General features: G+C 42.5%; 1 protein-coding gene across 2 annotated transcripts in view; it reads right to left on the bottom strand.

Moving 5' to 3' along the window:
- Nucleotides 1-23,707, bottom strand: part of ivd (isovaleryl-CoA dehydrogenase) — a 112,888-nt gene that overhangs the window by 85,983 nt on the left and 3,198 nt on the right. For both annotated transcript variants that reach the window (XM_043698211.1, XM_043698214.1), the window contains exons 2-6: nt 23,315-23,468; nt 20,534-20,787; nt 19,828-19,884; nt 17,783-17,878; nt 11,498-11,574 (exon numbers count right to left, since the gene is read on the bottom strand). In XM_043698211.1, coding sequence (XP_043554146.1) covers nt 11,498-11,574; nt 17,783-17,878; nt 19,828-19,884; nt 20,534-20,787; nt 23,315-23,468 — 638 coding nt within the window. The remainder of the gene's footprint in view (nt 1-11,497; nt 11,575-17,782; nt 17,879-19,827; nt 19,885-20,533; nt 20,788-23,314; nt 23,469-23,707) is intronic.

Here is a 23,707-nt window from a genome sequence, read left to right as displayed (position 1 = left end):
GCTGGGCCCAGATGGTTTTCAAGCTGAATTCTATAAAGAATTTACAGAAATACTGGTTGGTCCACTTATGGACATGTATCACTATGCATATAGTCAGGGCTGTCTCCCGCCTTCGCTGAAAGAGGCAAATATTTCTCTTATCCTTAAAAAAGGAAAGGACCCAGAAGATTGTGCATCATACAGACCAATATCCTTGCTAAATGTAGATTTTAAAATCCTCTCTAAAACGTTAGCACTGAGACTAGAAAGGATACTGCCACATATTATAAAGGTGGATCAGACGGGGTTTATTAAGGGCCGTAGATCATCCAATAATGTTAGAAGGGTTCTGAATATGATTCAAGCTTGTCATCAGGGAAAGATACCAGGAGTAGTGGTTTCATTAGACGCGGAAAAGGCATTTGATAGGGTCGAATGGTCATATTTGTTTTACACATTGGAGAGGTTTGGTGTTGGACAGGTGTTTACCAAATGGGTCTCAACATTGTATAGTGATCCCAAAGCAGTTGTGGTTACCAATGGATTAGGCTCGGATAGCTTCAGTGTGGGTCGGGGCTGCCGTCAGGGATGTCCCCTCTCACCATTGTTATTCACGCTAATAATTGAACCACTAGCAGATGCTATACGAGCTGATCCTAATATAGTGGCCCCAAGGATTGGTACAGGTAAACATAAAATTACCCTTTATGCAGATGATGTTCTTCTATTCCTCAGTAACCCTTTGATGTCCATACCTCGCTTAATCCAAGTTATTAATACATTTAGTGCATTCTCAGGCTATAAAATTAATTTTTCAAAATCGGAGGCTATGCCAATGGGTGGCCTTGCTGTGATACCCCGCTTAGCGGACGGTTCCCTTTTTCCCTTTCGCTGGTCCCTGGGGGGTTTCTTATATTTAGGCATTTTTATTACTCCAGTATTTGGTCAGTTGTATAAGGCTAATTTTGTGTATTTATTGGAAAGGATAAGGCAGGACCTCCAGCAATGGGGAGACCTTCCAATTTTCTGGTTGGGTAGAATAGCACTAATTAAAATGAATGTCCTGCCCCGTCTCCTATATCCTATGAGAATGCTTCCGGTGATGCTGCCGAGGACGGCTTTATGTAAATTATATGGCTGGCTGAGTTCCTTTATCTGGAATCATAGGCGGCCCCTCATTAAGCTGAAGAAGCTACAGCTTCCACCGGCAAGGGGAGGATTGGACTTCCCAGATTTTAGGAAATATCAGTTAAATTCCCTATTAAGTTATATAGCTGATTGAGTCTTGTCTGATCCACAATCAATCTGGTTGGACATCGAGGCCTCTCAAGTAAAATACCCACTTATTAACCTTTTATTTTCAGACAAGAGGAAAATCATTACAGATCACTGTAAAAACCCTATAATACTAAATACAATCAAGGCTTGGAATATAATGCAGCAAAATGAGGGTAATTCACATAAAACATCCCCCTATGCACCTCTGGACTTTCAAATTGGCACAGATTAATTATGGAATGTATTCGCCTTGACTTCCTTACAAATATGGTACACCGAAAGACCAAATTATTTTATAAAATATGGCAGCCGTTCTTGAATTACATTAATACAGATATCTCGGCTATCCTAACAAGGGCTTTTATTTAATTGAGATTACAAACCTGGCTGGTCCGGGGCCTCTTAGGAGAGGAATCCCACACGAATACGGGTTTTATTACATTTGATGTTAACACATTCCAAGCATGTAAGAGACTTAAATATACACTCTGGTTAGTTGTAGGTTAGATTAGTAGACAGTTGAGTTTTGCTTTTTTTTCTTTTTTGGTATTTTTTCTTTTGTTAAATTTTGGCTATTGTATATTTGATTTAATTGTATATCAATGTTTGTATTTGAGAGTTTTGTTTATTTTTCTAAACTTGTAAAAATGTTAAATCTCTAATAAAAATATCTAATAAAAAAAAGGACTGAGATGAGGAGAATTTCTTCACTGGGGGTTGAGTGTCTTTCGAAACCTCTTGCTACAGAGAGTTGTGAGGCAGAGTCCTTGTATATATTTTAAGGCGAGATAGATTCTTGATCAGCAGGAGAATCAAGGGTCACGTGGAAAGGGTGGGATGGCAGATGTGAGGAGTGAAGGATCAGCCTGATCCTACTGAATGGTTCTAGGCGCTCCTATTTCGTATGGTCTTCAACGATGAATGGAATGTTCCATGGTCTATTAAAATTTGGTGTCGGAATGACCGGGCTAAGGTTTGATCCACTGGGATTCAAAATAAAGGAATGAACATGGAGACTGGACAGAGTTGTGGAGTCATTTACGAGATAATTAGACATTGTGATGAGGTATGGTCTTTTCTTCTTCAAGATAAAGATAACCACATGTGTCAGCTAGGGTGTTTTGTAGGGTTCTGGATGTTTAAGTTTTGGACGAGTTGCTGGGTCAGAAATTCCTCCTCTCGTGTTTTCTCTCTGCCTTCTCTGCGCATTTGCTTTTAAAGGAGGCTGCACCATTTTTTTATTTGGTCATACCAGATGCAGTGACCCTGTAAGCTTTGACCAGGACTCAAAAAAGTTGATATCCAAACTCTTCAGTGAACCTGTCAGATTATCCTTGTTGGACTTCCTTTAAAGCACACTCAGACTCTAGCTTTCTTTGAAGATTGCTTTGGTAAGTGAAAGTCAGGCATTCTGACCACATGACCAGCTCAAATTTGTTGTGACTTTCTCATGATGTGGATGTGTGACACGCTTACTCAGGCAAGCCCTTGGTATCAGGTGGTTCTATCATCTAACCTTCAGCAGAATTTGAAGGGAACTAAAGTGCAAGTGTTTGGGCTTCTTGGCATGAAACTGGTACACAGTCCAAGTGTCTCACTTACAGCAGAGTGTACAGGACTACTGCTCCCTAAGTTTTCTTAATAGACAAACTTCGTGACAGATTTTGGCCATGGACTGAAACTTTGGGCTTGAGATAGAGCTTTTCCAGAGCAGGCTGGTACATTTCTTCAGTTTGCTTCGTGCTCAGCTCGTTCTGGCATGAATGGTGATCTTTCAGGAATCACTGGAGTCAGGGACAGTTCCAATGGATTGGAAAATCCTAATGCAAACCCCTGTTTAAGAAGGGAGGGAGGCAGAAGATGGGAAACTATAGGTCGATTGGCATGACCTCGGCTGTTGGTAAGATTTGGGAGTTCATTATTAAGGATAAGTTTGCAGAGTATTTGGAAGGGCACGGTAAAACATGGCTGAGTCAGTATGGTTTCATTAAGGAAAGGTCATGTCTGACAAATCTGTTAGAATTCTTTGAGGTGGTAGCAAACAAGTTAAAGAGGAGAGCCAGTGGACTTGATTATTTGACTTTCCAGTAGGTCTTTGACAAGGCAATGTACAGGAGGGTGCCGAATAAGATTAGTGCCCATAGTGTTAGGGGCAAGGTACTGGCAATGAATAGAGGATTGGCTGACTGACAGAAGGCAGAGAGTAGAAATAAAGGGGTCTTTTTCAGGATGGCAGCCAGTGACTAGTGGCATTTCACAGGGGTCCGTGTTAGAACTATCCATGTTATACATTAACAATCTGGATGAAAGAACTGAGGGCATTGTTGCTAGGTTTACAGATGACAAAACAGGTGGAGGGGCAGGTAACATTGAGGAAGTGGGGAGGCTAGTGAAGGGCTTGGACAGGCTAGGAGAGTGGGCAAGTAAGTGGCAATGAAATACAATGCAGAAAAGTGTGAAGTTATGCACTTTGGTCGAAAGAATAGAGATGTAGTCTATTTTCTTTTCACGTTAAGATGCAGGTTCACTTGGCAGTGAGGAAGGCAAATGTAATATTAGCGATCATTTCAAGAGGGCAAGAGTACAAAAGCAAAGCTGTATTGCTGAAGCAGGATAAGGCTCTGATCAGACTGCATTTGGAATATTGTGAGCAGTACTGGAGAAAGAATGTGCTGGCATTGGAGGGAGTCCAGAAGAGGTTTACAAGAATGATCCTGAAGATGAAGAGCTTGTCATAACAGAAGCAGTTGAGGACTCTGGATCTATACTCGATGGAGTTTAGAAGGATGAGGGGGATCTGATTGGAACTTACAAAATACTGAGAGACCTGGATAAAGTAGAGATGTTTCCACTCTTAGGAGAGGGTAGGTTCTGACAGCACAGCCTCAGAGTCATGGGACTGAGATGGAGGAATTTCTTCAGCCAGAGGGTGGTTAACCTGTAGAACTCATTGACACAGAGGGCTAAGTCACTGAGTGCATTTAAAACCAAATTCTTGATTGGTAAGGGGATCAAGGGCTATGGGAAGAAGGCAAAAGAATGGGGTTAAGAAATAGTATTTTTTATTAAGATATGTCTCTTGATTAAACTTAAAAATATAAGCCAAAAGTATTAAGTTAGCCTGGAGCAGTGTTTTATAGAGGAATAAAACAATGCTATTTTCTGGGTCTGTAGATTGAAAGAAGCAAAAATGGCCTTTAGTAGAGTGATATGCTCTTCTTGTAGGATGTGGGAGTTTAGGGAGAATTTGTGGGTTACTGAGGATTATATCTGCAATAAATGCCATTGGTTACGAATCCTATCAGATCGAATGGATTGATTAGAGTGACAGTTAGAGACAATGAGGAATTTACAAGAACAAGGGGATGTGATGGATGGCAGTTATATGAAGGGAGAAAAGTTGCAGATGCAGTCACATAGATGGGTTAACTCCAGGAAAAGAGAGGTAGGCTGATGGTGCTATCCCCATTTCAAATAAGTATGCTGTTTTGGAAAATGTAGGGGGTGATAGATTCTCAGGGGAATGCAGCAAGGACAGCTAAGTTTCTGGTATCGAGACTGGCTCTAATGCAACGAGGGTTCCAAGAGATCATTTGTGTTAGGGGATTCTATAGTCCAAGGCACAGACAGACGTTTCTGCGGCTGACAGTGAACAATCAGAATGGCGTGTTGCCTCCCTGGTGCCAGGATCAAGGATGTCTCAGAGAGTGCAGAATGTTCTCAAGGGGGAGAGGGGCCAGCAGGAGGTCACTGCACACATTGGAACCAATGACATAAGAAGAGAAAAGGATGAGATTCTGAAGGGAGATTACAGAGAGTTGGGCAGGGATTTAAAGAGGAAATCCTCGAGAGTAGTAATATCTGGATTACTCCTGGTGCTGCGAGCGAGTGAGGGCAGGAATAGGAGGATAGAGCAGATGAATGCATGGTTGAGGAGCTGGTGTATGGAAGAAGGATTCACAGTTTTGGGTCATTGGAATCTCTTCTGGGGTAGATGTGACCTGTACAAGAAGGATGGATTGCACCTGAATTGGAAGGGGACTAATAAACTGGCAGGGAGATTTGCGAGAGCTGCTCGGGAGCATTTAAACTAGAGATGTGGGGGGGGGGGCTGAGACCCAGGGAGGTAGTGAGCAAAGAGATCAATCGAGCTGGTACAGTTGAGAAAAGAGGTCATTCAAACATTCAGGGCAGGTAGGGACAAAGCAGAGAACAAGGTAAGACTAATAAATTAAACTGCATTTATTTCAATGCAAGGGGCCCAACAGGGAAGGCAGATGAACTCAGGGCATGGTTAGGAACATGGGACTGGGATATCATAGCAGCTACAGAAATGTGGCTCAGGGATGGACAGAACTGGCAGCTTAATGTTCCAGGATACAAATGCTACAGGAAGGATAGTAAGAGGCGGGGGAGAGAGTGGCATTTTTGACAAGGGACAGCATTACAGCTGAACTCAGGGAGGATATTCCCAGAAATACATCCACAGAAGTTATTTCTGAGAACTGAGAAATAAGAAAGGGATGATCACTTTATTGGGATTGTATTATAGACCCCCTAATACTCAGCGGGAAATTGAAAAACAAATTTGTAAGGAGATTTAAGTTATCTGCAAGAATAATAGGGCAGTTTTGGTAGGGGATTTTAACTTTCCAAACATAGACTGGGACTGCCGTAATGTTAAGGGTTTAGATGGAGAGGAATTTCTTAAGTGTGTACAAGAACGTTTGGTTAAGAAAAAGAAGGAAGCATATGTAAGGTATAGACAGGATAGATCGAGTGAATCCTTAGGAGAGTATAAAGGAAGTAGGAGTATACTTAAGAGGGGAATCAGGAGGGCAAAAAGGGGACATGAGATAGCTTTGGCAAATAGAGTTAAGGAGAATCCAAAGGGCTTTTTACAAATATATTAAGTACAAAGGGTAACAAGGGAGTGAATAGGGTCCCTTAAAGATCAGCAAGGCAGCCTTTGTGTGGAGCGGCAGGAGATGGGAGAAATACGAAACAAGTATTTTGCATCAGTGTTTACTGTGGAGAAGGATATGGAAGAGATAGAATGTAGGGAAATAGATGGTGACACCTTGAAACATGTATATATTACAGAGGAGGGAGTGCTGGATGTCTTGAAACGCAGAACCTGAAAAGGTGTACCATAGAACTCTGTAGAAAGTTAGTGAAGTGATTGCTGGGCCCCTTGCTGAGGTATTTGTATCACCGATAGTCACAGGTGAGGTGCGAGGTGCTAGAAGACTGGAGGTTGGCTAACGTGGTACCACTATTTAAGAAGGGTGGTAAGGACAAGCCAGGGAACTATAGAGTGAGCCGTGAGCCTGACATCTTTGGTGGGCAAGTTGTTGGAGGGAATCCTGAAGGACAGGATGTATATATATTTGGGAGACTGATTAGTAAGGTTAGATCTCATGGAATACAGGGAGAACTAGCCATTTGGATACAGAACTGGCTCAAAGGTAGAAGACAGAGGGTGGTGGTGGAGGGTTATTTTTCAGACTAGAGGCCTATGACCAGTGGAGTGCCACAAGGATCGGTGCTGGGTCCACTACTTTTCATCATTTATACAATTGATTTGGATGTGAGCATAGGAAGTACAGTTAGTAAGTTTGCAGATGACACCAAAATTGGAAGTGTAGTGGACAGCGAAGAAGGTTACTTCAGATTACAACAGGATCTTGACCAGATGGGCCAAAGGGCTGAGGAGTGGCAGGTGGAGTTTAGTTTAGATAAATGTGAGGTGCTACATTTTGGAAAAGCAAGTCTTAGCAGGACTTATACACTTAATGGTAAGGTCCTAGGGAGTGTTGCTGAACAAAGAGACCTTGGAGTACAGGTTCATAGCTCCTTGAAAGTGGAGTCGCAGGTAGATAGGATAGTGAAGGAGGCATTTGGTATGCTTTCCTTTATTGATCAGAGCATTGAGTACAGGAGTTGGAAGATCATGTTGCGGCTGTACAGGACATTGGTTAGGCCACTGTTGGAATATTGCGTGCAATTCTGGTCTCCTTCCTATCAGAAGGATGTTGTGAAACTTGAAAGGGTTCAGAAAAGATCTACAAGGATGTTTACAGGGTTGGAGGATTTGAACTATAGGGAGAGGCTGAACAGGCTGGGACTGTTTTCACTGGAGCATTGGAGGCTGAGGGGTGACCTTATCGAGGTTTATAAAATCATGAGGAGCATGGATAGGATAAATGATCAAAGTCTCTTCCCTGGGGTGGAGGAGTCTAGAACTAGAGGGCAAAGGTTTAGGGTGAGAGGAGTAAAATTTAAAAGAATTCTAAGGGACAACTTTTTCACACAGAGTGTGGTATGTGTATGGAGTGAACTGCCAGAGGAAGTGGTGGAGGCTGGTACAATTACAACATTTAAAAGGCAGCTAGATGGGTGTATGAATAGGAAGGGTTTGGAGGGATGTGGGCCAGGTGCTGGCTAGAGGGACCAGATTGGGTTGGGATATCTGGTCGGCATGGACAGGTTGGACCGAAGGGTCTGTTTCTGTGCTGTACATCTCTATGACTCTATAAATAAATTGATTATGGTCAAATGGCAGAGCAGAGTTGATGGGCCAAATGGCCCGATTCTGCTCCTATATCCAATGGTCTTATGAATACAAGGCTAACATTATCACATTTATTAGAGAATAAATCTATGCTACATTGCATATTGGATTCTGAACTGGCAGCCTTTGCACAGTTCTCAGCAAACACAACCTCTGAAGAATGCTTTTGGAGACCTTGGCTCTCTCAGATTGAACAGCTTCCCAGCCATACCATGTCTGATTTCAATACCAGGATCATGAAAGAGGAGAGGAGGTTTCAAACTCTCTTCCTCAAATGGCGGTTGATGCTAATTCAATTGTTAAAGTTAAATCTGAGATAGACAAATTTCAAGGATATCAAGGAACATGGGCTCAACGCAGGCATATAGAGTTAGGCCACAGATTGGCCATGATGTTATTGAACGGTGAAGCAGGTTCGAGAGGCTGAATGGTCTACCCTTGTCACTATGCAGAGATGACTATGTTAAAAGAGATCCATATTCTATCCTTGGCTTTTCTCTTGGAGCTGTCTGATTCCAAACACCATTATCAGCATCAAATAGAGTTAATAAGGATAAAATTAAAATGCAAGGTAGTTGAGAAATCAATGTTGCAGTTATGTCCAATTTCTTTTATATTTTAACACTAATAGCCTGTGTAAGCATATTATTAGTTGTTACTAGAGAGAGAGAGCAAGAGATCGGGAAGTGTGAATCCAGGCAAGGCAGCTGAGTTACCATGGGAACTAGCAGACCCAAGGGTACAGGTTAAGATATGAGAATCCTGCTTAAGTTGCACAATCATAAATCTCTATTCTAAGAAGTAACCAAGATGGGCTTCTCTCTTGCATATTCTCAAATAAAACCTTTGCTAGCTTGAACCAGAGAGTTAAGAGTGGTAATTTTACACAAGTTATCTTCTGATAGTTTCTGAAACCAACTCTCTGGCAGTGTATTCTGGCCAAGATTTTGTAATAAGAGGACCTAAGGATTCTGATTAAGATTTTGCCAAGGAAATGGACAGGAATTTGTTTTTTTTTAAAATATGTCCACAGTATGTGAGTATTGCTGGCGAGACCAGCAGTTATTGCCCATTCCTAATTGAGACAGGAATGGTGAACTATATTCTTGAACAGCTGCAGTACATGGAGGGTGGGTAAAGAGAAACAGAGCACTTCACAACTGACATTGATCCAATTTAGGTGCAGTAGACTGAGTTTGAAACAACGCAGTACAATGGCTCTACTTTATCCACATTACTGGAGCAGGCCTCACTGGCACACATTGCATTATAATTTTTACAATTCGACCACATTACAAGAAAGAAAGAATCAAGAGGCCAAGACAACCATCTTGGTTGTCGTACAGAAGTCCACTAACAAGGGATCCAAATGCTGAGCAAGTTTTAAATAAGACAAAATTACACTGCTTATAACTTGTCATGTTATGAAATGTTTAGTCGTGTTTAACATGGCACAGCGGCTCAGTGTCAGGGACCCAGATTCAATTCCACCCTCGAGTTATCGTGTGTGTCAAGTTTGCACATTCTCCCTGTGTCTGTGTGGGTTTCCTCTGGGTGCTCCGGTTTCCTCCCACAGTCCAAAGATGCACAGGTTAGGTGAACTGGCCATGCTAAATTGCCCATAGTGTTCAGGAAAAATGCAGGGTTCACAGGGATAGTGTAGGGGGGTGGGTCTGGGTGGGATGCTCTTCGGAGGGTCTGTGTGGACATGATGAGCCAAATGGCCTGTTTCCACACTGTAGGGATTTTATTCTATGAATCTCACAAATGGTAGTTGGTGATAATGAAGAGGATGTAGGACATCTCATGCTACCATCACCACATAAAGAATAAGTGGAGCTGCTGAGATAGTAAGCAAGGTTACCTCAGAACAGGAAACTTCTTTTTTTTAGAAAAGTCAATTCCAAATCTTTCTCATCTCATTCAAACTTGCTGTCTGCAGAAACATGTTCAAATCACTCACATTTAAACTCTCCTGACATTTGGATGTAAAATTCCCCCAGACTTTCTTTCTCACTCCTAGCTTCCTCATGTTTCACCTGTACCTCCCTCCATCACAATAGCCAACTGAAGAATTAATGAACTGGACTGGCTCCGGCACCAAAAATATTCAGGCCCTATAAGAGTTAGACAATCTGAGCCAAAAAAAATTAGTTTTCAAACATTTATGCTGGTGTGCACTATTTCCTGGCACATTTCTATTCCATTTCAGGTGGAGAGAAAGTGGTGTTGAGGTGCGATTTGCCATCACCATCGTGAACGGTGAAGGAGACTCACAGGGTGGAAAGGCCTACACCTGCTCAGAGTTTCTATGAATGTTTCTTTAGTCTTTCAATGTCTATGAAAGGAATGCCCAGTCGAGGTGATAATCATTTTGGATTTTTACTCCTGCTGACTAAAGGAACAGGAACTCTCAGAGGTTAGAGGTGGAATGGAAGCTTGGCTCTTTGGGCACGTAGTATCCCTGGAGTAACTTAGTTTTTCAACTAACAATAAGGAGACATATTTTTGGTGCTGATATGTCATGGCTGTTTTTACAATGATTATTACAATTTTACCCAGATGTACGGCCCAAAAAGCAACATGAGGAATGTCTTGGTGCACACATCAGGGAGCAGAAGGTATTTGGAGTGTGCAAATGATGGCTGGGGATGGCCGAATAGTGTCAGAGGGGCTGAAATGTTGGGATTCGGGGCGTGGAGAGTTTATTAATTGCTACTAATGTTGGAGAGCTCTTTGGGACTGGGAAAAACATTCTTGCCCTTTTAAACCCACAAGGAGAGCTGAACCCAACATTTATCTCATAGAATGAGCCTTTCTTATCTCCTTTGACCCATATTGAGAAAGCAGCAAACGCAAGCAAAAAATAGAATGGCTTTTAAAATGAAGGCGAAAAGCCTCATTGTAATATTAACTTGGCCAATTCACTTTCCAGTAACCTGAGTGTTTTAATATCATAATTTAAGATTTCACTTTAAAATATCAGTCTGACTACAAACATGGGCTTCATCGTTTTACTCAATTAAAGATCTTTCAGCCACCTCTATGAATTTTGCCTTAATCTGAACCAGAATGAGGCATGCAATGTTATATTTCATACAACAGGCACTCATGGAACCACTGAGTGAGATGGCAAGTTTTGTCCAATGGCATTCAATGAGATGTTTGAGGCTTAGTTCAGCGAACAACTTCTGTATTGTGGTTCAGAAAAGACGCTAAGAATAGATTAAAGCATCTCTCAGCAACGCAGATGAGAGGGCAGAATCACAGAGTACTGTTTTTGGCAATTCCAGGTTATCCTTTACAAAAGGGACTGACAACAACTCAAAAGCCAGGTTTTTACAAACAAAAAAAAATGGAAAGTCACAATAGACCCACAGGACAATAGGGCTGTCCTCTCATTAGAAAGAGGCAGCTAATAGTGATTTGACCAGAGGATCACCACACCTAAGGCAAAGGGAGAGACTGAGAAGGAGGGTTCTTCATGGTGACCTCAATACACATGGATATTGATCCCACGCTTGTTAGGATCAGTCTGCATCGCAAACCAGACAGCATGGGAATGGGAGGATGGGAAACTAAGTTTCTACAATAATGGAAATTGAACTGAAAGATGCACAAATTTTCATCGAATTTCCTTTTTAGCCCTTGTAATAGGGTATTTACCTTCTCTGCATTCTGTACATCTACCACATCAAAAGAACCATCTTCATTCACCTTATATGTTGCAGGCTGGAAGAATTCTGCAAAAACAACAGACCTCAGTTTCAGTCACTAGCCCAAGTTTTAATGTTACATTAGTACTCAGCAAGACATCAGCAATGTCCCCATATGCAGTATTTACACCAGTTAAAACTATGGTGGGAGACAGGGGTTGCTTCTCATTTCCAAACTAGGACAAGATGGTATAGTCTTAAAACTAGCAGGGGGCAGATTTAGGACCAAATTGAGAAGGAACTTCTTCACCCAGAGGGTTGTGAATCTGTGGAATTCCCCACCCTGTGAAGTAGTTGGGGCTTCCTCACTGAATGTTTTTAAAGCTAAGATAGATAATTTTTTGAACAGTAAAGGAATTAAGGGTTATGGTGAGAGGGTGGCTAAGTGGAGCTGAGCTCACGAAAAGGTCAGCCATGATCTTATTGAATGGCGGAGTGGGCTCAAAGGGCCAGATGGCCTACTCCTGATCCTAGTTTGTATGTTCTGTTTATTAATTTTCCAATTTCTGCTGTACCATGAGCAGGAATTGGCCAACAAGAGGGGTGGGCAATAAAAGTCCAACGAAATGGGGAAAAATTGGATCATGATGGAGCTATAGCATGAGACAGTAAGAGCATTCCCTGGTGACTAGGAGGTGGTCCTGTCAAACTGCTCAGTTGCATATGCCTTGGCAGTCTGGGCTTGACTAATCAGCAGCTAGATGTGTCTGCTCAAAAAAAAGCTATGATTTGGAGGTGCCGGTGTTGAATTGGGGTGTACAAAGTTCAAAATCACACAGTGCCAAGTTATAGTCCAACAGGTTTATTTGGAAGCACTAGCTTTCGGAGCGCTGTTCCTTCATCAGGTGGTTGTGGAGAATAAGATTGGAAGACAGAATTTATAGCAAACGTTTACAGTGTGATGTGACTCAAATTATATATTGAAAAAGACCTGGATTGTTAAGTCTCTCATCTTTTAGAACGAACATGTTGGTTTCAGTTCTTTCATATGTAAATCGCAAAACCTTTTTTTACAAGTTACATTCTCAAGTGAACTTTAACAACTGGTGTCATGTCAGCCCAGATAAGGTATTGGAGGTGTTAACTCCCTGTTGAGGATATCTGTGCCACAATGGTCAAACTGATTCTAATCTAAGAAATGGATTCACAGAATCTTACATGGATTGATGCAGTTTTTGAGCAAAGTAAAATGTAGGGTTATGAGTGTCTGTGAGAGGGTGTGGTTTTGTGGTATATAATTCACATGTGCAAATGTTTCTGATAACATTAATCTTGTTATTTATTTTCACATGATTTTCTGATGTGCTTCTTCCCAACACCATTCAGTCTTTGAGTAACAACTAGATTCCATTGGGTTCAACTTATTTTCTTAGAAATTTTGCCACTGGATCCACCGAGGATCACCGTAACTCCGTGATCTTCCTTGGAGCTGGATCTGAACTCTTGATAGTCAATGGATCACTCAATTCCTGATGCATTTACAATGTCACCAAAAGCTTTGATTGTTGTTTGGGTAAACTCTCACAATGTTGTGCGGAAATCCTGCCTTGTGTATTCTTCTCAGCACAGCTCTCGCTCAGGTCGTGGCAAGAAATTTTGTCTAAAAGATTACACATTTTCCTTTGAAAAGTCTCTGGTGCTGAAATAATTCCAAAGGGCAATCTGTTAAAACAGAATCTTCTAAATGGTGCTGTAAAAGTTGCGAGGAACATGGATTCCTCTCCTAGCAATACTGCTCGAACTTGCCATTAGAGTCCAGTTTAGAGAACATTGAGATCTTCCCTAATTTTGCGAAACTCTAACCCACTGATACTATTGATTGGATTTCTGTCTGCCTTTGGAGCCATTGTCACTCCATCCCGAATATCAAGCTGTCAGCTCTTTTACAGGTGAAAGGACTCCTTGTTTGATCACTAAGTCTTCCCTTTAGAAATAAAGGGTGTGCAGACTTCCTGGAATATGTAAGCATATTGGTTTCCCTTCTGGACTTAATGTTATGCAATATGCTGTTTCTTTAGCTTTCAAATCCTGTAAGTAACTTCAGAAGTTCAGCTCGTAAGTCTCCTGATTGGGCTCCTTCATTTCTTCTCCTTTGTAAACTGGATCCCATTCCATACATGCCTTTCTACTTAGAAGTTCATGTTTGGACCAAGTATCATTTTCCTTGCATATCAAATCTTTATATAAAGTTTAGAATTCTTGACACGTTACTTGTGAGCTCTTCTGAGACCAAAGGTTTATTCTGATCTTGGATTATGTACAGCACTGCAGTAAATACTGTGCTTTTTAAGGAAGGGTTCTACCAGAACCCTTCAGCTCTATTCCTGCGGATCAGTGTAGATGCTTTCAGGATGATCGAAGCACTCTCACGTTTAACCATGGTCCAGTGTCTTGTGACGCTATCACTTTAAAAAGGTTATTTTGTGCTGGGCTCTTTTTGTTTTGAAGAGAGGTTGTAAAGACGGAGGTGACGAACCAGCTACTGAAAACGGCTCAAGGAAAAAACTTAGGAGGCCTTTAGGTTTTTTTTAAAAAAAATACACTGCAACAATGGAAGCAGCTTGAACGGGAATGACCGCCTCTTACAGACCAGGTTTTAGTGTTTTTGTTTAGCTGCAGCAGTCAGCAGCTGTTTGGGGTCTCAGAAGAGTTACAGGCTTCAGTGAATGATTCCTGGCTGCGATTTTCTCTGGAATTTCTTGACGTTTTTTTTCCCTCTCCTGGATTGGAGAACCGCATGTAAGAATCTGTGTCTGAATTTGCCTTTCTCCCAAGGTGGTGTTTACGGAATGTAACTATATCGGGACAGTTAATTAGTCAGAGGTATTCTATCTATTATCCAGTTATTTTTAGTTCCTTTTTCCTTTGTTTGTTATTTATCTACAGTGTTTAAATAGATTGTGTTTTGCTTTATGTGAAGTAGTTTGAGCAGTCACATCACATCTGGAACACACACTTCACATCTGCCTTTAAAATAAGAAAAAGTTAGGATCTAGGCCACCTTCTTAAAAATACTTTGAGGCGATCTGGTCTGGTCCATAACAGTCTAAAAGATTTGAAACTGCTGCTCCAATATTTAACTTAAAGGGTGCCCAAAATCTCTGCCCTCCAATAATTTCCAAATATTTCTTTAACCTCTACTAAGGTAGCTCAATATCTTGTGAAAAGTCTATTTCTTTCTTAAAATACTTTTAAAACCTATTCTTAAACGTTCTGTCTGTTCTTTTTTAAACAGTGATTTACAGCCTGAAAATGCCACATATTTCTGCACCAATCGTAGTGGGTATTTTTGGCAGGATCATTTCCATGCCCATGCTAACCCCTTCAGTACCTGCAACAGTTAGTCCTAGATGCCACTATTAATTGCTTTCCAGGCCACACATCTCCTTTCTTTGCTTTTCCCTTTTTTTTAAGTCTGTATAATTCAACTGTAGCTATTATTTTGGGATTTAGAGTTTCTGTCTTTCTCTCTTCTGATTACTGATCGGCAAACCTAGATCAGATGGCAGAACCTATGTAGCTGCCCACACTGTTCACCATTGCATACTGACCTGCTCTCAGTCTGACTTCACCGTAACATCTGGTGCAGTGTGAAATTAAGTGAATATCTTTAACCACTTTCTGCCTGATTAAGTCTTGAAATTTGTTGAAAACTTTCTAGTATAGGTTTTTCACTTGCAACCATACATTATTGCTCTGTTGGGTTGGAGTAACTTACTCACTCTTAAAGACTGCTACCTAAATAACACTTAAGAGTCATAGAGATGTACAGCATGGAAACAGACCCTTCAGTCCAACCCGTCCATGCCGATGTCCCTCATAATTTTGTAAACCTCTATAAGGTAACCCCTCAGCCTCTGACACTCCAGGGAAAACAGCCCCACCCTGTACAGCCTCTCACTAGAGCTCAGATCCTCCAAAACTGGCAAAATCCTTGTAAATCTTTTCTGAACCCTTTCAAGTTTCACAACATCTTTCCGATAGGAAGGAGACCAGAATTGCACGCAATATTCCAACAGTGGCCTAACCAATGTCCTGTACAGCTGCAATATGACCTCCCAACTCCTGTACTCTAAAATATTTACAGTTAAGAACACTCCCCTGTACTAGTTTCTTTCCATGCTATTTTCTCTTAGACATTCCAATCACATCTGTCTGACACTCCCTTTTATGACAGCACAGACTGTTACAGTCATCACTTTACAAGACTTAGTCTAATATACTGCATTAAAGTTGTGCAATATTATGGATAAAGTTAAAAATGACAACACCAGATTATAGTCCAACAGGTTTATTTGGAAGCACTAGCTTTTGGAACACTGCTCCTTCATCAGGTGGTCGTGGATAATAAGACACAGAACTTAACGCAAAAGGTTACAGTGTCATACAGTGATGTATTGAACAAACCTGGATTGTTAAGTCTCTCATCTTTTAGACTGTAGGTTTTGGTTTATTAATATGTAAATCCCATAACTTCTTTCAAGTCACCTTCTCGAGATAACAAGATTTTATAATGAAAGGTGACATCTCAGCTCAGATAATGCATTAAAGGTGTGAGGTATATTTGCAGATACATTCCAGTTTGCTCAAAAATGCATAATCTGCAGGCAGTCAATCCATGTAATATTTTGTAAATTCCACTTTGGAAATAGAACCAGTTTGACCCATGATTGGGATACAGACAGACTCTGACCTCACACCTTTGATGCTGTGTCTGAGCTCAGATGTCACCTTTTTGTTGCAAAACTTTAAGTTATCTCGATTTAAAAGAAGTTCTGGGATTTAAATATTAATGAACCCAAACCTGTATTCTCAAAGATGAGAGATTTAACAATCCAGGTTTGTTCAATATATCACTGTATGACACTGTAATCATTTGCTATAAATTCTGTGTCTCAAGATCTTATACTCCACAACCACCTGATGAAGGAGCTGCACTCCGAAAGCTAGTGCTTCCAAATAAACCTGTTGGACTATAACCTGGTGTTGGAGGAGAAAGTGAGGTCTGCAGATGCTGGAGATCAGAGCTGGAAATGTGTTGCTGGAAAAGCGCAGCAGGTCAGGCAGCATCCAGGGAACAGGAGAATCGATGTTCCGGGCATAAGCCCTTCTTCAGGAATGACCTGGTGTATAACCTGGTGTTGTGAGATTTTTAACATTGTCCAGCCCAGTCCAACACCGGCATCTCCAGATCAATATTATGCATGTTCTATGTGATAGAGACATTACTGGATTAGAAGCACAACTCAGATTCAAAAGCCCATTGAGATTACAAGCAGTTTGCTTCAGTCTGAGGGAGGGTACCACTCTGTGGAGGGGCCATTGCCACGGTCAGTCCTCCCAACAATTAAGTAAAATGAAGTGCAGCTTATTCAAAACTGGATGTTGGGCTAGCAGTCAACAGAGGCAGCGCTGGGACCATGAGGTGTTGGAGAGGTTAAATTGGTGTTGCCAGCACAGACATTAAGCTTGACCCCACACCTTCTGCTAAATGTGCAGCAGTTAGGTAAAGGAGGAGGAAGAGCAGCTTCTTGAGGTTCTTTGCAGCCAAAGGTGAAGAGGCAGGAAGGTCAGCTATTACTGCAGATGGAAAATTAGCTTTCTCAGGTCAGTACCACTGAGCTGGAGGACAGAGGAGAGAATGCAATATTAGAAACCGCACAGAGGTTGAGAGGGATTTTTTTTTTCCTTAGGTTGAGGGAATTACAGTGTTGTGGCAGTGACGGAAACCTGAGTGAACCACTCAATGGTGAAAATACAGAACACACTGAGTGTGGATCTGGGAAGCAATAATATGTTCAAGGGCTTTTGAGGCAACTGAAGCTGGAAATAGGGCTTGCTACCGCGGAAAGGACATTTTGTTTTTAAAAGAGCAGGTGGATGACAGCAGACAAGGTAGGAGGAAGTAACTTGAGAATCACTAACAATGTTAGCTAGTATAGGAGTGAGGAAGAGGAGTGCAGTGTTCCAATTACTGGGAATGGTTTAATGTGAATGCATATCTAATCACTGCTACACTTTCACCAAAGAAAGTTTGAAGAAACAATGAAAACCAACTTAATTCCATATCTATTTTCATTTTGCTATTAGTTAGCACATGACACTTTCAAATGGGAATGTCAATTCATACCGAATAGTGAACTGCTCTATCCAATGGCCCAGACGGACTAATCTCATTTGCTTTGCAGCTAGATTATTCCGAGGGAAGGGACAGTGCTGTGAAAGCCTGACCTACCATACGGGATAAAGGGCCTGTCAGTGGGAGGGAGGAGGATAAAGTGCTTCTTTCCAGAAACCACGCAGTACAGGTTCTCATAGTGATCTTTATGCACTGAAACAAAGTTTAGAAATAAGAGTCAGTAAAATGGCACAAAGGAAATTAGGAAATCCAGTGCAGACACATCAAGCAATGGATATAATCGCAACCAGCACAGACTCCGTCATCACAGAACACACACAGTCAATTATCCACGGTTGATGGCTTCCTAATATGTCAATATACATATCCACATGTATCAGTAAAAGTCTTACTTACGATGTGAATCTCCTACTGAGAAACAATAACCTGTACCACCTCAAACATGGTATAATGTTCCAAAGTGCTCCACAAGAACAATTATTGAACAATATCAGGCACAGACCCACCCCCTCCCGTTAAGGGGATACTAAGATATTTGGCTGACAGTTTGTCCAAGTAGTAAGGAATATCTTGAAAGGAGAGAGAAAGGAAGGAGTGGGGAGGAGATTCCAGAGCTGAGGATGGAAAAAGCTGAAGTGACAAGTTTCTCCACTGGTGAAGCAACTAAAGTTCAGGGACTCTCAGGAGGCCAGAACTGTACGAGAGGGGTATCTTGAAAAAGTGATGGAGGTTACAAAGGATCAGGAGGGGTGAAGCCATGAAAGGTTTTCAAAACCAGGATGGGAATTTTAGAATTGGACCAGGAGCTAATGCAGATCAGCAACCACCTGGGTGATAGATAAATGGAAGTTGTGAATTAGGATACAAGCAGCAGGGGCTGCAGCAATTCACGTTTACATGGGTTAAAACATGGGAGGCATTGGAATAGTCAAGTCTACAGGGAAAAGTGACAGGGATGAACGTTTCAGGAGCAGGTCAGATGAGATGGGGCGGACTCTGGCATTGTGCAGGAGTGTGGTTTTGGTGATGAAGCAAAGTAGTAGTTGGAAATACACTTGGGGAGGCGATGGTCTCGTGAAATTATCACTCGATTGTTAATCCAAAGATCCAGGTAATGTCTGGGGACCCAGTTTCGAATCCCACCACAGCAGATGGTGGAATTTGAATTCAATAAAAATCTGGAATTAAGAGTCTAATGAGACAATGAATCCACTGTTGATTGTTGGAAAAACCCATCTGGCTCACGAATGTCCTTTAGGGAAGGAAACTGCCATCCTTACCTGGTCTGGCCTACAGGTGACTCCAGACCCACAGCAACGTGGCTGACTCTGAACTGCCCTCTAGGCGATTAGAGATGGGCAATAAATGCTGGCCTAGCCAGTGATGCCCTCATCCAGTCAATGAATATAAAAATAAACTTGTAGGGCACATCGGGTTCATCTGCAGATACTTGGCAGAAAGAGGGATAGAGTAAAGGGCTCAGGCATGGAGCTTATAACAGGAACCAAAGACAATGTTTTCCGGAACCGAAGAATCAGAGCATGCCTACAGAGCGGAAAGAGGTCATTTGGACCATCGAGTTTGTACCGACCCTCAAGAGTCACCCTCCTCTGACTCTCCAGAGAAAACAGCCATGACCCTCAAATCGGTTCAATTGACAGAGCAGCAACATTTGAGAGGTACTGAGACCGATTTACACTCTGTCCATGGGAAGATAATTCATAAAACCGAGCACACCAAGCTCATTACATAATTACACTGTGATGGGTCACCACAGATCAGTGGTTGGGAATGTTATCGCACGTCACGAGGCACTGGGAAACAAAGCAGAAGCCTATTGTGTGTTTATGCTGAGCAAAACGTCAATGCAAGTGTGCAAGCAAAGGGCTAGATGTATGGACAACACTTGCAAATCAAGACCCACAACACTACAATGGAATTATGTCTCTGGAGATTAAATGATAACTGGAGATAGGTTTACTGTCAGTGTAAAAATATGTCTTGGCTGACTCGGCTTTCTTACATTAACTTCTCCCAACAGGTCGCCTTGCTTTCCCAGGTCAGTTGACATGACCCCCGCTCCCCACCTCTTCACTGTCCGAACAGCTCACTTACATGAATAACAAGCTTGAGTTACTTACAGGAAGTCACTGCAGTCGACTCCCCCAGCCAGAAATTTACAGCATCAGGCATCTTCCCTAAAACAAAAGGGGAGAAAATAAATGGTCTGACAGCACACCCAGCCGTTAGAGAGTGGTCAGCCATCAGCCTATTGACAGAGAACAGCCTGAATCTTCAGGCCTCCATCCTGGTCAAAGCACAAGTCCTTGCTGCTCCATTGACCATGAAACTGGGTCACCGGGACCATTTCCATTTTGCCAGCATTCCCCCAAATGTTGGCCGTCAGAGATTGGCATCAGCTTATGTTTCTGGGGCCAGGAAAGGAGAGGTGGGTCACATACCCCTGGAGGGATTCTAACTCCATGAGCCACAGAGGGCTACCTTAGGGCACGTGAGCTCTGCAGCAGTCCCCAGCCGGACCTGAAGTCTGGTTGCCGGGAGGGGGGGGCGCAGATTCCACCTTCACGTCTCAGCGACAGCAATCAATGTATCAGGGTCCCACAGTGAAAGTCTCACCTTCGGTACCTATAGCACCTAACACCCACAAAGGCTGCATCCATACAGCTGCCATCATTTTAGCAACAAGAGAACAAGCCGGAACAGGTTTGAGATAAGGAGAGAACTGTAACACGTTATCTCAATGACTGTTGACGTGAGATAATCAGCAGAGTTGCTGACAAGCGACATGCAAGTAAGGTAAGCTGCAGCCCACCACTCCTCACTCACCTAGTGCCTCACTCATCCACGTGATGTGGGGTTCTATGTCCTGCAGGAGCTGAGGGAATTCCTCGATCAGGTTTGAGCACTGCTTCTGCACGTAAAACACACCGCTCGCAGCCCGCTTCCTCTCGATGATGTCCAGGAAGTCATCAAATGGCATTTGCCGTTCCTCAGGCATCACGAACCGACCCTCATACACGGCATCAGCGTAACCGTTGGGGGTCACCGCCACGCTCACCCTGTGCTTCCCAACCACCTCTCTGAAGGTGAAACATCCCAATGTTACCACAGCAACCTGCATTTATATGGCATCTTTGACAAAGCAAAACATTCCAAAGTGCTTAACGAGAGCGATAGCAAGCAGAATTTGCCACTATGTCACCTAATGAGATCTGAGGAGATTTTAATAGGCACCTGCAGGGAGGGTAGGACCAGATGTAGGGACGAAGTTGAGCACTTGACAGCACCAAGCAAGAACTTTCAGAATTTGATTGGCGGTGGATATTCGCAGATAATGAGACTGCTCAAAAGTGAGAAGCCTTCAAAAATGAGGTAGCAAGAATCCAGAGATAGAACGTCCCTGTTAGGTGAAGGGCAAGACTGCTAGGTGTAGTGGATGCTGGATGACTAGAGGAATTGGGGTTCTGGTCAAGAAAAAGGAGGAAGCATATGTCAGGTATACACAGCAGCGATCAAGTAAATCCCTAGAGGAGTATAAGGGCAGTAGGATTACACTTAAGAGGGAAACCCCAGGAGGGAAAAAGCAGGACATGAGGTAGCTCTGGCAAATAAGTTAAGGCAAATCCAAAGGGTTTCTATAAATACATCAAGGACAAAAGAGTAACTAGGGACAGGATAGGGCCCCTCAAAGATCAGCAAGAACTCCTATGCGTGGAACCTCAGCAAATCGGTGAGATTCTAAACAAGTATTTTGCATCATTCTTTACTGTGGAAAAGGATATGCAAGATAGGAAACTTGGAGAAACACATCGCAAAATCTTGAAAGGTATCCATATTACGGAGGAGCCAGTGCTGGATGTCTGAAAATGCAGGTGGATAAATCCCCCGGACTGGATCAGGTATATCCTAGAATTCTGTGGGAAGCTAGGGAAGTGATTGCTGGGCCCCTTGCTGAGATATTGTATCATCGATAGTCACATGTGAGGTGCTGGAAGACTGGAAGTTTGCTAATGTGGTGCCACTGTTTAACAAGGGTGGTAAGGACAAGCCAGGGAACTATAGACCAGTGAGCCTGACTTTAGTGGTAGACAAGTTGTTGGAGGCAGTCCTGAGGGACAGGATTTGAAAAGGCAAGGACTGATTAGGGATAGTCAACATGGCTTTGTGTGTCTGAAATCATGTCTCACTAACTTGATAAGAGTTTTCTGAAGAGGTAATGAAGAAGATTGATGAGAGCAGAGTGGTGGATGTGATCTCTGTGGACTTCAGTAAGACATGTGACAAGGTTCCCCATGGGAGACTAGTTAGCCAGGTTAGATCTCATGGAATACAGGGAGAACTAGCCATTTGAATACAGAACTGGCTCAAAGGTAGAGGACAGAGGGTGGTGGTGGAGGGTTGCTTTATGGACTGGAGGCCTGTGATCAGCGGTGTGCTGCAAGGATTGGCGCTGGATCCACTGATTTTTGTCATTTTATATAAATGATATGGATGTTCACATAGGATGTATGGCTACTATGTTTGCAGATGACACCAAAATCTTTGGTGTAGGGGGGACAACAAAGAAAGTGTTGCTTTATGGACTGGAGGCCTGTTTGTCATTTTATATAAATGATATGGATGTTCACATAGGATGTATGGCTACTATGTTTGCAGATGACACCAAAATCTTTGGTGTAGGGGGGAACAACAAAGAGTTACCTCAGAGTACAACGAGACCTCCTGGGCTGAAGAGTGGCAGATGGAGTTTAATCTAGATAAATGTTAAGTGCTAGATTTTGGTAAGGCAAATCACAGCAGGACTAATACACTTAATGGTAAGATCCTGGAGAATGTTGTCAAACAGAGATCTTGGAGTGCAGGTTCATAACTCGTTGAAAGTGGAGTCACAGGAAGCTAGGATAGTGAAGAAGGCATTTGGTATGCTTTCCTCTACTGGTCAGTGCATTGAGTACAGGAGTAGGGAGGTCATGTTGCAGCTGTACAGGAGATTGGTTAGGCCACTTTTGGAATATTGCATTCAATTCTGCTCTCCCTGCTACAGGAAAGATGTTTTTAATTGGAAAAAAAAACATTTACAAGGATGTTGCCAGGATTGGAGGGATGACTTGTAGGGACCTGGATGCCTGGAGCTATGAGGCAGCAGTGCTTACCACTGAGCCACTGTGCCACCAATGTTGGTGATCGTGGGTTTGGACTAAGGAGACTCGGTGAGTTTTTGCAGTGCATCTTGTAGATGGTGCACGTGCTGCTACTGAACAGCAGTGGATGGGGCCCAATGCTTTGTTCTGGACAATGTTCTCAACACAGGCGAGTGGAGAAAAGAAAAACAAATACCTTGCGTCCTTTGAACCAAATATGAACCAATTTGTAGAACTTGAGGAAAGAAGAAACAAGCTCTCAACCACACCTCCCTCAACCCCTTGCCTGAAGACCAAGGCTGCACACAAGAGCGTCCTTGGTTCATTTTGGGAAGCGCTAACCTGCAATCACAAAATAGTGGTTGAGGCTGCAAGTCAAAATGAAATGGTCCAGAGAAGAATTAATGGACGAGAAGAATTCAGGTAAAAGCAAAGGATAAGAACTAATGAAGGGTCAAAAGCATACCTCAGGTAGGGGACTGTCCATTTGGAGACAGCTGGCCAGTGATTGATAGCATTTCTCAGGATGAAGGGCTTGTTGGGACACAACCAGTTTCGTTGGAATTCCAGTGGTGTGGGGGGCTGGTCGAGGTACGGTACGGAGTCATTCAAATACAGCTCTGCAAATAAATTACAGGTGGTACCCTCAGCACAGCAGCCACACATGTACAGCAAACAGCACTGGTGGGCCTAGGTGGTGGCCAGTTAATCAGATAATCGAGAGGCATGCATAACCCAGTAAATCCTGACCAAGTAAAGCTTCAAGACAGCAACATCCCTCAAAAATATCTATGTAAATCCATAGACACATCTTTTAAAATTAATGTAAAACACGCAGTAGTAGAAATGTAAGGCAGGA

The sequence above is a fragment of the Chiloscyllium plagiosum genome, chromosome 10 (genome assembly GCF_004010195.1).
Source record: "Chiloscyllium plagiosum isolate BGI_BamShark_2017 chromosome 10, ASM401019v2, whole genome shotgun sequence".
Lineage (NCBI taxonomy): Eukaryota > Metazoa > Chordata > Chondrichthyes > Orectolobiformes > Hemiscylliidae > Chiloscyllium > Chiloscyllium plagiosum.
The sequence above is the reverse complement of the archived record's forward strand: the minus strand, read 5'-3'. Positions and strand labels throughout refer to the sequence as shown.